The sequence below is a fragment of the Apis laboriosa genome, unplaced genomic scaffold (genome assembly GCF_014066325.1).
Source record: "Apis laboriosa isolate Shangri-la unplaced genomic scaffold, ASM1406632v1 scaffold14_cov150, whole genome shotgun sequence".
Lineage (NCBI taxonomy): Eukaryota > Metazoa > Arthropoda > Insecta > Hymenoptera > Apidae > Apis > Apis laboriosa.
Window position 1 is genome coordinate 2352834 of NW_025221798.1, and position 18435 is coordinate 2371268.

At 34.7% G+C, this 18435-nt stretch overlaps 1 protein-coding gene and 2 long non-coding RNA genes across 5 annotated transcripts in view; 1 reads left to right on the forward strand and 2 right to left on the reverse strand.

Annotated features, from left to right (window-relative positions):
• Positions 1–5685, reverse strand: part of LOC122710671 (aryl hydrocarbon receptor nuclear translocator-like protein 1) — a 42648-nt gene extending 36963 nt beyond the window's left edge. The window contains exon 1 of one of the 3 annotated variants that reach the window (XM_043928662.1): positions 3459–5683. In XM_043928662.1, the coding sequence (XP_043784597.1) occupies positions 3459–3474 (16 nt within the window). In that variant the 5' untranslated portion in view covers positions 3475–5683. Of the gene's footprint in view, positions 1–3458 lie in introns of all 3 variants that reach the window. The other 2 variants (XM_043928664.1, XM_043928663.1) reach the window with 2 other exon arrangements.
• Positions 5686–5785: 100 nt separating this feature from the next.
• The window catches only part of LOC122710672, an 18195-nt gene continuing 5545 nt past the window's right edge, over positions 5786–18435 (reverse strand). The window contains exons 2-3 of the long non-coding RNA XR_006345973.1: positions 8720–8779; positions 5786–5833 (exon numbers count right to left, since the gene is read on the reverse strand). This is a non-coding gene — a long non-coding RNA (uncharacterized LOC122710672). The remainder of the gene's footprint in view (positions 5834–8719; positions 8780–18435) is intronic.
• On the forward strand, positions 14686–17797 carry LOC122710673. Its single transcript, XR_006345974.1, has 4 exons — positions 14686–14851; positions 14988–16684; positions 16890–17278; positions 17678–17797. It is a non-coding gene; the product is annotated as an uncharacterized LOC122710673 (long non-coding RNA).

Genomic DNA, 18435 nt, shown 5'->3' on the forward strand with positions numbered 1-18435 from the left:
AGAGCAGAAATTCTTGGATCGTTCGGAAAGTAGTTTCGTTTTTTCACGCGAGTGTCGCTAGTCGAACGTTTATCCAGCCAACTTCGTTCTAAATCGTGTTGTTATTACATATTTCGAGAGTTAATATATTAGAGAGTTTTATATATTTCACGGTTTATTTATAAGAAAAATTCGTTCGATTCTGCGAGATTGTGTTTTTCGTGCGATGATAGCAAGATGCAAGATCGAAAGGAGCATATCTTCGGCATATTTCACTTTTTTATTATCGAACAGGTAAGAATAATGTTCAGAGAAGAAAAAAGATACGCCAAGTCTATGGAGAAAGTGTATTAACGGTGTTTGAAAACTGGTTTTCAATTCGAACCTCGAAAAAACGAAATTATTTTCCGAACAACGTTCGCCTCGAAATATTTTTCTCGAATCTGTCCGATTTTTCCTTCGAATATTTCGTCTCGTAACAAGGGACAAACAAATAAATAAATTTCTCGCGATTTCGCGATCGCTCGAGGAAGAATTATAATGATTAGACGGGTAACGAATCGAAGAGGAGCGGGTAAGATCGGCGGTCACAGTCGAGGAGGCATTAATCGCGCCTCTTTCTCTCTCTCAGCCGACAGACAATTTCATATTTTTATGACATTTCGAACACACGTTCGAGCCGTTGCGTTAACAGCTTGCTTACGTGTCGATCCCACGACACGTGGAACGCTTTTACCGATACCGAAATGACGTAACGCGATGTGATTAACATCGCTGCGTTTTGTTCGAAGAATCATTCATTTTCGTTCATCGTTGCCGGACGATGGTGTGTTTCGAAACATCGCCGCGCGTGATCTATCCAACGAGATAGAATCTTCAGGTTTGAATGAAATTCTTGGAAATTCGATTCGACGATATTCGGGATGCTAAATAAATGTTTGATTTCGATAATAATTTTTTTCTCGAGCGAGATAAAAAAGAAACGAGCACAAGTTCGAACAGGGAATTTTTTTGAAATTCCAGATTTATGTGTGTGTGTGTGTGTGTTTATTGCAAATGTTAAACGTTTGATATTTATGAATGCGTGTATTTCTTCGAGGAAAAGTAAGTCGGCGACTTTAAATCGCGGTGTCCAGGAAACAGGTTGAAAAGTTGATGAAGATGAATCGATGAGAAGAATCGAAATATTCGAATCAGGGAATAATAATGGTAATTATCTCTGATGATTCGGAATATTGTTAATTATGCAATGGAAGAAAAGATCGAAATTTCTAGGAGAAAATTACGTCGGATTTGTATTGAAATTGAAAAATTAACGATCATTATCCTTACGATGATGGTATAATTTCGTGATAAACATCGGTGGAAAATGTTTCTTACTTTTCTCTTCATAAGAACACGTCTTTCCGTCAATCCGTTAAATATTCAATCCTTTTTTCAAAATTTGAATTTGATAAAGCAACTTTATGATTAAAATAAAGTTACGTGGAAAGAAATGTCCAAACGAAATTGGAAATATGGGTTCAATCAAGAAGAATAATAATAATAAAAAAATTTTCAAATTCAATATTGGAAATTTCAACGTAATTTTTCCAATTCTCGATTTCTTCTATTTTGACTCCAATCTGAAGAATCTTCCATTTGTATATTGAGGTGATAAAAAGATTTTTTTCAAGTGTTTCCCTTATCTACGTTTTCATCGCTTGATCTTCTCACGATTAATTTATCGAGCATTTTCAAATTGAAAAAAAAAAAAAAAAAGAAGAAAAGAAAATCGATAAATACTTTCACACACGCGCGCGCGTCTACTTTTCTTTTTCGAATCATTCGTTCAGTAACATTTTCTAAAACACGGTATCGAAATTCACTACTGGACGGTTGATATTCGATAAGTGTATATTTAGTAGATGTGTACGATGATGAAACGAGATCTGAAAAGTTTGCAAGTTTAAAAATAATTTAGAAAAAAAATGAATGGTCAGACGCAGATCGAATTGCACTTTTTTTTTTAATAGAAAATCGATGATAAACTTAATTTTTCGATTAAATTAAAAATTAAATAAGATTTAACAAATCCCATTTGTCAGCTACATAAATTAACTCCTTAATGCTCGAATCATTGACAATAAACTTTGAATATTCCAATTAATTTATTTTTTGTATCTATGGAGGTCAATGGAGAATAATAGATAAATATTTTAATCGATATATCATTATGCAAGACAGAAAGAAAAATAAAAAAAATTGGATAACAAAGATTTTCTGTCTAAAGCATCCTTTCGAGCAATATGTGCAATTCGATTCACCTTGGGAAATTGAGAAAAGGATGTGTAATAACAAGGCCGAGATAAGAAGATAATTTCATATCGAATCAGAAGAGAGTGATTCGAAACACGAAACTTGAAAAGAACAAAGAGGATAGTACGAGGAAAGAGAGATAAATAAACGACGAGAAAAGTTGAAAGAAGAAAGAAGAAGAAGAAGAAGAGATTAGAAATTTCCTTTTCCGGATGATCAGCTGATCCTACGAGTGAAGAATCGAGTATTTATCGCGTGAACGAACTCGTTGCGACAAGGTGATGTTAATGAAGAAATTTGGGAGATACCTTGAATAAGCGACGTGGAAATCCAGAGGCACATAGTTCGTCGACACGAGTTAATTCTAGCATCCTAGAAAGATGGTGCACATTTTTTTCACTGACACGTGTCGATTAATCCACCAAATTAATTCATTTTTTTTTTCCGAGAAAAAAAACAACACCACATTTTTACACTCGATGAATCCCCGAGCAGCAACAAAACATTGGGATTCAATCTTAAGAAAGAGCCAAAGTTCTTTGGCCGTGTGGATCTAGCGGTACCCTTTCGATTATCAAAGTGCAGTTACGTCGGTCGCGATCGGTATTTGGATGGGTGACCGGCGACCTCTCTCCCCTCATCTCATCTCTTATGAGAAATAATATAATAACTTGTTATTATTCGTTGATTCCCCTAAATAAATAAATTAGCCAATCGGCTAATAATTTAACATTCACAAAAGCAGAAGAATTAAGAAAAGATGAACATATTTTTAAAAAGGATTAGAAAATAGCCAACAATAGCTTTATGACGAAAAAAGGATTATTCACTATTTCTCACACATTTGATCATCAAAGTAAATTACAAAGTATTTACATTTATAATAGAGATATCACAGTTCTTATGAAACACACACACACACACACAAATAAAAAACAAAATCCTTTACGATATAGTGTTTTTTGTATTTGTTAGTTTAATAGTTCCGATACAAAGGAAGTTAGAAGCGGGAGATTATATTCTCTCTCCACGAATCCTTCAAAATTCCAGCATGCTTTGTATATCATTATTTCACGTTTCACGGCCACTCGTCTAGACACTTGTTCACACGTTGCAAACCACGCTTTTACGTATCCACGATCCTCCAATAAAATTAGTGGCCGTCGTCGTGACGGGCTTACCGAGAAGCGCGTACATCCACGTCGTCGCCGACGACGAGGAAGCGGCGGCATCCTCGATGAGCGCAGAAGGCCTCTCGCCTTCCCTCTTCTCGGCCAATGCCCTCGTGCTTCGAGGGTTGTCTCTTCGATGACGACGAGGTCCGTGTGCGCGCCTCTTCTCGCGTGTGCCACAGCCGAGTTCCTCGAACGCGCTACACCACCACACGCCACGTGCTTACCGACGAAATTAGAAAAAAGGCGCGGATCGGCGGGGTTGTGTGTGTTTCCACCTCGACCCACACACGATGTGCACGAGGAAAGGACCCCACAACGCGTGTGCCGGCAACCTTCGCGATCGTTTACCGTGCCACTACTGTTCCACAGAGTTGTGGTGGTGGTTGTGGTGGTGGTAACGGCGACCGACTTTGCGAACTCACGCGCATTCTTCACCCGGAGACGGCCAACGAACACTGAGCGCGGGTGGGCGGTGGTGGTGGACCCCGGACCGTGGTGGAAGTGGAAGAAACACCGATGCTTAGATCCTGCCGCGCCGCGGATTAACCACGGCCGGACCACGTGCTTGCTCTCCTGCCACACACACACAGGTGGGAGTTACCTAAACTCTCTCTCTCTCTCTCTCTTTCTCCGCTCTCCTTGCTTCTCGCGTTCTTTCTCCGTCAACTTTCCCTTTGGCGTCTTCCGTGTTCCTTCTCTCGACAGTCGCTTTCGCGAATCGACAGTTCGGTGTCGACTATTGTGTGTTGGTTACGAAGAATTAAAGTGGAGTTTGCTGCTGCAATGCGCGCTATATAAATATAATACGTTTAATTTTCGTCGAATTTCGTCGAGTTGTAAACCGATTTATTAAAGTCAATGCTTGTACTTTGAGGAGGAGAAGGGATATCGCTCGGTATCTTTTGAGGTAGAATAGCGAAACTTTTTCAAAGATAATCATCGATTGTTTTATTTCGTCGTGAAAATTCTTTATCTTATTCTTTATCTTTATATTAATTATTTATTCTTTCTTTCTTTACCATTAATCGCTCGCAACAACGAGAAATCGTTTTTCGCGGGTATTTTCAAACTTGAAAATATTTTCGCGAATATTTTGGCGGTAAATTCGAAACAGGATGGGACCAGGCCACGCCGGTTGCGTGTCGCAGGCGTAAGTGGGAGTGACTGAAACCGCCTACACCTCGGTGATAGTATCGGGACCCATCATACGCAGGTCTAATCCCTTGGGAAGGTGCAACAGGAGACCAATAAACGTTCACGCGCTGCCTCCTCGTCCCGAATCGCTCGAAATTGGTCTTCAAAGTTTTAGAAAGGTAGAAAATTAGGTAGAAAGGTATATTTTTATAATTGTATTTATTATACGAATAAATTATTATTTTTCTGATCGACACGCTTAATATTAAAATAGTTTGCATCGAGAACTGCGTATTATACGACACGCTAAGAAATCACATCGATATCTTTTAATTTCATTCGCCGTTATCTCTCGTATGACACTAATAATCGAGTCGAATTATATCGTACAAATTTCTTCATTTTCCTTATCATCTTATTCGTGTGATCGTCTCCATTTTTTTTTCTATTCATTCCAAAGTTTGTAATACAAATTACGATTATTACACGTTTTTTTCGCATTGCAATTCTTGCTTCGTATATATATATATATATATATATGAATAAATTTAATATTTTAAAGCTAAGTTAAGAAAGTATGGTTATTGAGAGCTGTAATGAAAGTACATCGATGATGCAAAGAAAAAAAAAAAATGTTAAACATCAAGATCAGTGTTGGATTTCCTTATATAGCGAATATATAAGATATTTAGGGGTGTAATAGGAGAGAAAGGAAAAGAAAAAAGTAGGCTGTGGAAACGTTCACGGTTGTCTCGAAATTCGAAGGAAGAGGGCGGACAATAAGGGTCTCATCCCCTTCGAAGGGGTGAAAAGTTTCAATAAGGTTAACGCGAGGGTTACTCTGGTTCCGGTGAAAGGCGAGGATTAATCTTGTGCAATAGAAATCGAAACGAATTCAAAGATCATAATGATTAATTTAATCGTTCAAATCGAGCAATACATCTCAAGCTATCAGTTTGATTAGACTTAACATTTTATTATATAAAATATATACATTTAATCCTTAAATTACTCGTTTTTATAAGTTTATTCATATCTATATATACTACATTTACAATTGGGTAAATGAAGCGTCTTGTAAATTATTTTATCCTTTTGTTTTTTTTTTTTTTTTTTTTTATTATTTGTGTATTTTCGCACGCCATTTGCATTTTGTCCATAATTCGCTCCTCTTTATCTCTCGCAAATGTATACATTTCGATGATAAGAATTTACACATGACACTCGAGCTCTCGAGACATCGTCACCTTTAAAAATATATGCATTTTAAGGAATTTCTTCCCGATATCTATCACGGGAAGCCGGCTAAATGCGAATTGTTCGGGCCAGACGTTAATACCAACATATTTCACACCGCGTGTGCGTATGTGCTCGTGTGTGTGTGTGTGTGTGTGTGTGTGTGTGTGTGTGTGTACGCGTGTGTGCTGCTCGATAGAAATCGTTATTTCATCGAGTCGATAAATACGCGTGAATATTTCTTAAAATTAAAACGCGAAAAAGATGGAAGAGGAATAATAAGAAAGAGATATATTTTCAAATATATCCCATTTTTCTGATCGTTTTTTTCTTTTTTTTTTCTTTCAGAAAAATTTAGAAGAAACTTTTCAAAGTTTTCTAAATTGTTGTTGAAAAAAAGATTTAAAATGCAAAGTGAAATTGATGAAGCTTGAAAATTCTCGGACGTTTCGAGATGATACTACGTTTCTGTGTTTTTACGTTGTCGTACGATCGAAATTCATCGAAGAAAATCGTCGAATCGACGTTTGCGAACTCGTTGTAAAGACTCTTCCTGTAAACAACTCGAAGAAGGGAAACTGCGCGAGGGTGGTTGTGTTTTATGAAAAAAGTTTCTCTTATTTTATCGATATCTGATAAGCTTATGATAAATATTTATACTTGTATGTTTACAACAATTTTTCTTTTTCTTCTTTTTCTTTTTTTTTTTTGCAATCAATAGATATAAGAATTTGAGAAATTTTATTATTTTAAAAAAATAGTTTAGCGCGCGCGTTTTAAATAATTTTAAGAAATTTATCATTATTCTTTTTTTTTTCTCTCTTTTTTACATACAGTTCGAGCAAGCTTTCCACGCTTCCGTGTATCCATCTTATTAGAAAGAGGCACGTGCGTATTAATCATTACTTTTGCACTATAAAAATTGGATTATCATAATGGAAAAGAACTTGGAAATTTCTTTAATAGCAATCGAAGCTCTTTTATCGAAGTTACAAGCATTATCTATTTTTATTTCCTCAGTGAACGATAATTCGCCTTTGTCTTTACTTTCAAAAGTTTAACGATAATTACACGTCTTTCGCGATAATGGAATTTTCTAAAAAAAAAGAAAACAAAAAAATCACATCGTACGATACAACAAACCCAATTACAAAAATCGTAATCCCAAATTCTAAATTTTCTCCAATAAAAATTCGCGCCCCCTTCGAACAACCAAACCAATTCAAAAATCGAAGAGATCCACTTTCTTCGCTACGACACGTGTCCCATGCCTCACGCGACTCCCCCCTCCCCAATTGTTGTTCCCCAAAACCTCTCTCTCTCTCTCCCTCTCCCCCTCGCCAACATTCCCAAGCGCACGTTCGCGTTTAATTAACGCTAATTACGCGAATCCAAACCCGATCTGCTACGATCTACGTAATCCCCGGAGGGGGGAGAGGGGAGGAGGTGGTGCACGCGCCGATTTCCGTTTGTAACGCGGACGATAATTGTCATCGATACCATCCCTCCCCCCCACCCCCTTTCGATCCACGGACGTCGACGTGGACCGTTTGAAGTGACCACAGGGAGGAAGGGGGAGGGGGCGTACTCTCATTAGCGATGATTTTTCGGAGAAGGAGGAGGAGGAGGAGGAGGGATGAGCCTCGCTCGATTAATTCGACGAGGCTGATTTCGCACGAGTCCCCCTCCCCTCCCCTCCTGTTTTTCGGATCGGTGTCGTCAGCTTATCGGTGTTGTGTTCAGCTGCAGATCGTCCAATTATATCGGGCAGGTTGTTGGAGCAAGAGTTTTGAGAACCTTAACCTTTGTTAGTGTTGTTGGGCAATCGGCTTATAGGATACACGGTCAATTTTTGAAATGGGATCGTGGAAATTCCCTGTTAATCCGGAAATGTGACGAACGGAAGCGGGTTAGTTAGAGATATTGGATATTGGACGCGGTGATGATCGAGCATCGATGGTGTCGGTGGTGAATTTTTTCTTTTTTTTTTTTTGAGATAGTTGAAGCGGGTGTAAGAAGCGGCAGCACGTTTTAGAGAGGTAGATTTATATAGAATTTATATAGATTTATATAGAATTTGTCGTATCGCTGGGACGAGTGTAACTCGTGATTTTCGATTTTCATTTTTTCAAATAGAGGAATTTTGTTAATCTTATCTTACGTATAATTTTATTAATCTTATTTTATTAATTTTGTAATATAATTTGTAATATATTTTTATATATTATTTTTATATATTTATAATATAATTTTATAAGCAAAGTGAACGATTCTATTTTAGTTCAAATTTCGGTATATATATTTCATTAAATCTGCACAAAGTTTACGATACATTATTAATTTTCACGGTAATATCAATCCATTATAATGGAGAAGAGTAAATAAGGTAAAAAGTAAAAATTCTCCTGGTTTTGGTTGAAAAAAGAAAAAAAGAAATAATGGCGTCTCGAGGTATCGATTATTTTTCCCGGACACGCTCGAGTGACCAGAAGAGAATTCCCGCGTTGATTGGTAAGATAACACTGGTCAATCTTCCGTGCAACACAATACCAACCCTGCCCCCCAACCTGTTGAACCCGTGAAATCGTATTCTTTCGTCCCCTAATTATGCTCCTATATAAAACGAACCAATGTTGTTTCCCTCGTCAATGTGTTAATTCCAAGTATCCTCACGCGTTTATTTTCCTCTGAAATTTTCTCTGAATTGTGCAAGCCAATTTTTATACCTTTTTACCAATTTTATATTTCTTTCTAGAGAAGAAGATTTTTGTTTCTAATGATCGTTGAACTTGTGAATTATTATTGATACAATTTATTGGAAATTGGATTATTTATCGATCGAGAGAGAAAGTTGTTATTAATAATGTATAATTGTAGGGGAAAAGTGATATAAATACCCTCAAATCTACCTCGACCAGTCCCACTTGACCCTTCATTTGGCTGCATGGCCCAATTATCTGCAATACAAAAAGGTTCGATTATGCATTCTCGTTTACTTTAAATTGTTAAAATAATATGTATATTAGAATTTGTAGGAGGATAAATTAATAATTAATACTCGCGATAACGAACCATTCGAATTTTGCCCGATTTGCAGAAAATTCGACGTGCGTGGTTCGAATTACGAACATTTCGAATTTACACGAATATATATATATATATATATATACACACATTATAAAAGAATACGAATAATGGTTTAATGAAATAAAATTTAAGAATTTTATCTCGTCGAGGAAATTTCTTATTTTTTTCTTTTTTTTTCTTTGTCGTTGTATTTTCCTCGAAAGAAAATTTTCTATCGATTATTAACAAAGATACGTAATGGCAGATATTTCGGATAAAATTGAAAAGAAATAGATATTACATTGAAAATAGAATATCATTGATTAGTCGTAAAATTCAACTAATTTCCTAGTTTTAATTGAGTTTAATCAAAGGAAATATTGTACAAAACGAAGCTGCAGAATGTTACATTAAAAATAGAATATCATTGATTAGTCGTAAAATTCAACTAATTTCCTAGTTTTAATTGAGTTTAATCAAAGAAAATATTGCGAAAAATGAAGCTGCGGAGGAAAGATTGATCGATAATGTTGACGGCGTGACAAATTAGCGGATCTCATTTCTTTTCGTATCATTGTTACGTTTTTATAATTGGCTCGATACAAGTTGTTAATTAAGCACCGAATTGCCCAGTCAGACGTGAACGAAACAAGAATACGCAAGGCGTATAAATTAAGAAGCCCGGTTCGTATTTTTACTTTTCGATTCTCGATAAACAAAGTCGAGGGGGGAAAAACGCACGTACGAAATCGTTAATTAGACGCTGATAAATGGCTGACAAATAAATTAACAAAAAATTCTTTCTATCTTCGAACGAAATTTTCGAGCGGATTTTAATCGAAATTTTTAATCAGAATCCAAATTTCTTAATTTTTCTTCCCTCTTCATTGTAGAAAAATATGAAGATTGACAAAAAATTCTTGGAACAAATTTAGAAAGAAATATCGTAAATTTTAACTCGTCAATTAATAAGACTTTATTCTACAATTATTCATTTTCATTCGTTCACGCAGGATCGATAAATCACAACAGGTTGCACAATTGAAATACTCCGCTTTGTCGTTTATCAAAATTATCACGGGGCAGAGTCGGAAATTTCGAGTCGATTCGCTGGCGCGTGAAAAGTGGCTATCTTTCATCTGATCTGAAATCTCGATAACGCGAAGAGAAACGTGGAGATAAAAATTGCACAGTTTTATAGCTTCTTATTACAATGGCGCGGCGTTCAATCGTGGGGAACAAGTCGATGGAAACGCCCACGTGCTTTAACGTATCCACCTTAATGCAATCGCGCGAAAATTTGTCGGTAAACCGAGTTAATAAGTTATCATAAGATATAACAAGATATTTAGTTTTATCTTGGTAATTAAATGTACAGAACGTACATCTTTTTTAAAATTTCTCGTATCGTATGAATGAATGTGTTAACGCTATTAAGTATATTAATCGTTAAAACGCATTACACTTTTAAGATACAAACGGTTTAATGTAGCCACAGTTCGTGGACGAATGTTTAACGTTAGACGACACTAGCGCCACGTCACTGCTAGCGCCCAAACATTCTTACGTATACGTTTCTACATTCTTTTTCAATCTTCATATTTTTCTATTTTAATGAAGAGGGAAGAAAAATTAAGAAATTTATTAGATTCTGATTAAAAATTTCCTTCGATAAACTTGAAATTCGATTTAAATCCGCTCGAAAATTTCGTTTGAAGATAGAAAGATAATAGAAATAATTCCATCGCATTTATCTCGTTACTTTCGATACTCTACACCGTGTACACCGTGTTCATTGTCGGGGGAAAGAAAGGAGCCGTTTTTATGACTCGCCGATCCGACGATAGGGGATGTCGGCGACAAGACATAATCTGTCAGGCGCAGGCTTGATGACGTTTATATAATCACGTGGTTAAATTGTTGTACTGTTGTCGGTACAAGCTTACGTAACTGGAATTCAACTGGAGTTCTCGGTGAGAAGCACGAAAATGTGTGGTAGGTGAGCATGCAGTATACGCGGTGTACATAATACCGTGCAAACCGTATTTATACTTTTTTCGTATTCTGAACGTGAATGGTAATTTTCCTTATTTCTTTTTTTTTTTGTTTGTTTACAAACTTTCTATTATGTTTTCGATGCAAATTGGTTGTAATTGTTATCTGTAAGTAATTATTGGACTGTGTATATTTATTCTGTGTGAGTGTTTTTTTTTTTTGCCAATTTTGATATCCAATAGTATCGTTAAACCACAAGATGGATCAAATGAGAATATGTTTCGTTCGAATTATATATTAACTATCAAAAAAAAAAAAAAGAAAATTTGATACTACAAACGGACGAAAATGACAAAAGAAGCACTGTTGGAAAATAAAGCCGCGTGAAAATATATTTGTATAACATTGATTGTATAAAATTGAATGGGGGTCAAAGCTAATATATATATATTCAATTTATCGTATTTACGATAGTATCGATACAAGAATGGAAGAGTGTCAGGTGGGAATGAAGGGTCGTTAGAATCTTTTCATTTAATACGTCGCCTCGTCCGTTTCTGAACATCTGTATCCTCGAACCTATTGTGATATTCGCAAACCATCACCAGCTTTATATACACCGAGCTTTACATTGTCCATACATCGGAACAGATACGTGTATACGAAAGACGAGTGTAAAATACGAATTCGTAATTCCATTTCATAATTTCATCGATAAATAACATTGTTGTCAAGGATCGATTATTATAACCTGTACCATAAGACTTTTCTCGAAGGAACAAATTAGTTTAGATTTTGGCCTGTAGAGGACCTCCATAATTCTTATCGTTAGAAACATCTTCTTCAAAGTAATTTTAAAGTAATCTGTACCAAGACTTTTCTCGAAGGAAAAAATTAGTTTAGATTTTGGCCTGTAGAGAATCTCCACAGTTCTTATCGTTAAAAATATTTTCTTAATAATTTCAAAATACCAAGACTTTTCTCGAAGAAAGAAATTAGTTTAGATTTTGGCCTGTAGAGGACCTCCATAATTTTTATCGTTATACATATCTTTTTCAAAGTAATTTCAAAGTGATCTGTACCAAGACTTTTCTCGAAGAAATTAGTTGAAATTTTGACCTGTAGAGGATCTCCACAGTTCTTATCGTTAAAAATATTTTCTTAATAATTTCAAAGTACCAAGACTTTTCTCGAAGAAAGAAATTAAAAATAGTTTAGATTTTGGCCTATAGAGGGCCTCTACAGTTCTTATCGTTAAAAATATCTTCTTAATAATTTGAAAGTACCAAGACTTTTCTCGAAGAAGAAATTTAGATTTTGGCCTATACAGGGCCTCTTCTTATCATTCTCATCTTATCTTCAAAGTAATTTCAAAGTAACCTGTACCAAGATTTTTCTCGAAGGAAGTTAAAATTTTTATTATTATATAAATTATATATATATTATATTATATTATATATATTANGTACAAAGACTTTTCTCGAAGGAAGAAATTAGTTAAAATTTTGGCCTGTAGAGGGCCTCCATAATTCTTATTCTCAAAAATATCTTTTTCAAAGTAATTTCAAATGAAATGAATGAAATTTGGTCCATAGAGGACCAAATTTTCCACAATTCTTATCGTTAAAAATATCTTTTTCCTTCTCAGAGAGAAATATCTTCTTCGTAATTTAATAGCAATTTATAAACGATACCTTTAACAATAGTGTGTTACCGACTATTAAAAAAAAAAGAAAATCGATTCGATGTCATGAATTACAAGCGAAGAATAAATCGCAGAATGCGAGGAAACGCAAAAAATAAATTCCATCGCGTAATATATATATCAACGCAAAAACTTAATAACGCGTTTCGTATGTTGTGCACACATCTGAATACAACGTGTGCAACGTAATCGGGGAGGGGGAGGGGGGGGGGACCGATCAACTCGTTACGCGCGCAGGTCGTGCGTGTGTGTATTTCTATGATATAATACGTTCAATTTGACTATTATAAAATCATCTGTAACTTGTGTACACGAGACTCGTTCCATCCAGCTTACGATTCGCGTTAACGCGATTACGCAATAAATTCTCCCGATCAATTCTCTTTCTCTCTCTTCGCGCGAGAATTCTATTGCTTTTCCAGAGAGAATAGGGCGTGAAGTAAAGCAACAATGGCGAAAATCTTACGAGAACAAATATACATGAACAAATATAAAAATTTAGAAGAAATGTTACGGCTCATAAATGAAAAGATTTCGAGAGAGGAGAAGGATTGTAGCGGTGGAGTGTGAATAGGAAGAATTTTCGAAAGCTTGGAAAATAATGGAAAATTTTTATGGAATTGTAAAATGGAAGATGAACGATGATTTCAAACTTTTTTTTCTTTTTCTTTTTTTTTTTTTTATCGTCGATACCGTGTATCTCTTTCGGTTTTAATAATCGTAATTATCGACTATATAAAATTGCTATGAATTATCTCTAAAAAGGCCCGTTTCATGAGTAATTACCATAACGTTGGATTCAACTCGTAATTACGTAAACTGTATCAATTATCGAGTGAATCAGCTTGAAGATAGACGCGATATACTCGATGTAACAATTTACAGTTTGTCAACGGGAACGAGACGAGGGATGCTATCTTAGTTGCTAATAATAATAATAAGAAATGCACAGTGTACAGAGATGAGGAGGCAAAGTTTTCCAATCTATAAATATAAAATCGAACGATCTTTGAAGAGTCGATCAGTTAAAACGGGTATACGAGTGTATTTTTTAAATTAGTTAAAACGAGAGCGAAATAGTTTTATCTCTGTCGTGCAATGTGTATTTACTACTAAAAGAGTCGCGAAATATCCGATCTAATCTAAATCGTTACATTTTTCTAAATGCCTAACCTAACTCAACCATCATCGCGATAGAGATACCGCTGCTAAAAAATAGACTTTTTTTAAATATTTCGATCGATAATTTTAATCGTAAGGAAAAATTTTTACATTTCTCGTAGGAAATTTCCAAAAAAAATTTCATTTTCCTTCGATCTAATAACGTTATAATCGAGGTTAAAGAATAAACATAACCTCGTTGAAAGAGTAACCAAAGTTAAGAATTTCGAATAAATTTTCTTCGAATTAATTACTTATTATAACACGTTCGAACTTTTCGTTGCTTAAAACTTTTGCCACTGCACTTATTTCATCGAAGTGATTTTCGACTATCAAATTTTCTCTTCGCCGAGTCAACTTTCGACGAACCGTTTTAGGTTATGTTCTTCGAGATCCTCCCTCGAACGTTCAAAGCGCGAGAAGAACTGGAGAATCGTATTTACGAGGAGGGCAATGTCAAGGCGACCAACTTTATTTCCTTATCAATGCGGGATTACGTAACGAACTGGAAGCACGGTGCACCGATAGCGCGAGCGTGTCCCCTATGTGCTTGACCTGTGACGTAAAAGTTGCAGGAACTGGCGCGTACAAGGCCGTTTTAAATATTTGCCAAGCTTCCTCCGCGCCACGATTTCGAGGAGGAGTTCGTCTTGGGTTCGTCTTCCGATCGACGTGGAATCCACCTTCTTCTCGATCGTTCGTTATTAGATCGCGAAGAAAAGTGAAATGTAAAAATTTTTCTTTACGATTAAAATTATCGATCGAAATATTTAGAAAAATCTATTTTTTAGCAACGTTCTATTTAAATTTTTGATCACGGAGTAAAAGGGAAAATTTCGATTCGAATTAAACGTATATTTATATTATTTCATGTCATCAAAATGATCTCTTTATATTCTTTATATTCGTTCGTTTTTTTATTAGTATCGCGTGGAATATCTGTTAGATTGAATGAAAAGACATTTGGTATTAAAAAATTCACGGTTTATATATTGGATTATCGGTTACTCGTTTATGTTTGACAGTTATTTATTCAGTGTCTGACACGTAAACACTTTATCTACTTAAAAACCGGTTGACACTTCGATATCTAGCATTCAAGGTAAAATAAATTGTTATGTATTGCTTTGAAACGTAATCACAACTATTAAAATCAATTTTCGAAATATCTATCCGTGCATTCTGATATCTCTTTTTTTTTTTTTTTTTTTCTTTAACGTTCTACTTGATATTTTTAGGTAAAAAAAGAAGTAATATATTTTTAAACGAGAGAGAAGATTTTCCAAAAAATATCCAAAGCTCTACACTTGCCTCGACTTAAAGTTAGAAAAACTAAAATACTAGATGGTACAAAAACCCATCAGAGATTGCCCGAAACTCTAGAGAAATGTGGAATATTTGTATTCGCTTTAAAAAACGAAACTTAATTAACCTAATCGTCTGGAAATATACACATATCTATGAGAGATTTCTCATTCGCCATTCTACCAGACCGTTCTCCAGAAAAATTCATTTCAGCATCTCGAACGTGCAAGCATAGACGTGAAAATAATAAAGATCCAAAGGGGAGGGGGGGAGAGACGGTGAGCCATATATCGGAGAAAGTGAAGCCGGTAGTGAATGCAACACGCGTGGAGACGTGACTGGACCGAGCGTAGTTTCAAGAATTTCAACTTGATATTCCACGCCGCTGGATGCGAATAATTATCAAACGTAAAACGACGTTAACCAAACTGGACCCACTTGGATTCCCTTACAATCACCGGCCGCCGTTATATTCCCTTACGAATAGAGAAATGTTATTTGCATTTGAAATGCTTCGACCTTTTCGAATCTGCTGCGCCGTGCGAGATCTCTGGTTCTCTAGTCGACGCTAGCGCCGTCACAGTTGACTGGAGACGAAACGAATTTCTCGTTCAACGTTCTACGTGACGCGATAGACGCGTCGATCGTCGTTGGAAAGTTGGATTTGATCCTTTTTAGAAGAGACTACTAGATTCGGTTTTTTTTTGTGATTGGAACAGAGATTTTGTTTATTCTTAAGGCAAAGTAGATTTTAGTAGATGTTTCTTTATTTATTTTTTGTCTTGTCTCGTGCCAAATGTCGAAAATTTTAGGTTAATTGTAATCGAATCGAATAGATTTGATTTAGATTCTGTATCTGAATTGTAGATACTAAATATCGTATTAGAAACGCGAGTGAAAAAGTGTCACGGGTTGGTTGGAGAGAAAGTTATAATAATAATTCGTGGGATAAAGATCGTTCAAGTTAGAATAAGCGAGGCAGAGATGCAGCGAAATATATGTGGCGTGACGGAACGATTCAACTCGTTTTATTTCGCTTCTAATTTCGAGACCGAAATGGGAGGTTTTATTTAGGAATTAATCAAGGAATTCTCTTATTCGACTAATTGGAAATAGTAAAATTGAAAATTCGAAAAGCTTCTTCTATTTTTTTCTATTATAATTTTAAATACAAATTAATAAATAAATTTTTCACAATAAACGAAAGTACTAACTTGAACTATCATTTTTTTATTCCGTTAAAATATACGTCAACATAATAAATAAGCATGCGACGACATAATTGCACGAGATACATATCCAACAAAACTAAAAATAATATACAAATGAAAAGTATCGAGGAATAAATTTCGTTTGACTTGCAAAATTCAATCTCGTAAAATGAGATAACGTTAAGTAACAGAGATTGTATAATAATGATAAAGACACGAATAGCACGTAATTACGATGCCAATGTTTCTTCCTATTTGAATTTCATCGATGCACGTTTTAACATAATCGTAAAATTAATATTAATAAAAAAAAAAAAGAGTTGAAAAAAAAAGATACACGTGCAATAATGTAATAATGTTTAAAATCATGACTTTCCATTTCGCGTTGTACAACAATTCTACGTGAGAATATGCAGACGGTATGTAAACATTTTTTATCTTTTCGAATTTTTCTCGTGATCGTTCTCGTTCATTTTTTTCTCAATAATTTATACATTTTAATCCAATTGTATCACTATTTTTCCTTTACGTCCAAATTTTTAATATAATCGATACTCCACTGTATTTTTTTTTTTTAAAGTCAAACTAATATTTTTTAATTTTAGTTCGTTTCTTTTATTTTAGTTCGACAAGCGCGCACGTTCTAAGATAAGAATCGTCGAGAGATTAAGAATATTAGAAGAAGAATCGACAATAATCCAAAGTTTCGAGAGCAATTTATCTTTTCATAAATTATTCTTTGTAAATAAATCGTATCGATCGGAAAATCGGGTCATCCACATTTCCCTCGTCGAAATAAAGAAAATATGCGAATGCGTGTTTACATAAACGCGAAGAAGGTCGAAAGGTCTGACTCGTATCTACGAACAACAAGATTTCAATACAAGAAAACTAGCGGAAACTTTGGGAATATCGCCGTTTGTTTTGGAATTAATATTAATTGCAAAATAATTTATACAACATGAAATACAAATGTGAAATATGTATTCGATACGATTGGATTCTGTTTCCAGGTAAAAATCATCTTTTTACCGATTATCTAAGTTTACAAGTACGACGTATTTTCTGCTTATATTCTTCCAATCGCGATGATTAAAAACGATTGTTTCAAATGGATTTGTGAATGTATCAAGATTGCAAGTATAATTAATACTTTTTGAATCTGTTGCCACGATCTAGGGATATTTTTAACCTTCATATTCGCTCATTCTTGATTTTTGTAAAACTTACTACTAACATATATATATATATATATATATATATATATATATATGTATATTTCTTAATTGATAAAAACAATCATTTTAATCGTTTTAATAGTTCTAACGTTAAGATAAGATTTATCTTATACATAAATGAATAGATCCAAGTATAATTGATGAAATTCATGAATATTTTTCATAAATATTTAGAGAAACGTTGAGATATCTTAATTTCTTTGAAATTGGAAGATTATAACACGAAGATGCGATCTGATCGCTCATCAACGAAGACACGAAGAACGAACAATGTAAAACTGGGAGGGAGAGAGAGAAAAAAGAGAGGTGGTTTCACCGAGTAAAATATTAAATTTCCAAGTCAACAGTGAGAAACTTGCAAGTAACTACGAATGATGTAACATTCGTCTATGCTCGATGTTTACTCGATAATGGAAAAGAATACATTTTTCTTAACTACAAAAATTACGCATAATCATGATACGCAGTTATAGCAGTTGTGTATGGAGATAAGGAGGAAAATTAAAAAGAATGATAAACGTTCCAACGAAAAATACAATATATATATATATACACATATATGTACAAGGTAAAATATATAAAGTTAAAATTTTGAAAATTTACAACAAGATTCTACGGATATAATGACTTCACGTGTAATCTCCTCATTCCTGGAAAATTCTACATAAATCACTTCCTCCATCGAATTCTTTCAATTTTTCACAATATCCACCGGGTTTGTTACAAAACAAACCCGGTAATAAATTACTTGTATACAATTTAATATTTATTTATTTTAGAGATTAAACATAGATAAACAAGAATCGAATTAATTCTCTTCGTCTGACCGTCTTCATTCCCGTCTCGACAGGAAAGATGAAGCTATTTTGACATCGCATTGCTTCGAATTGGAACTCGCTTTTCACAGTTAAAAAAAAAAAAAAAAAAAAAAA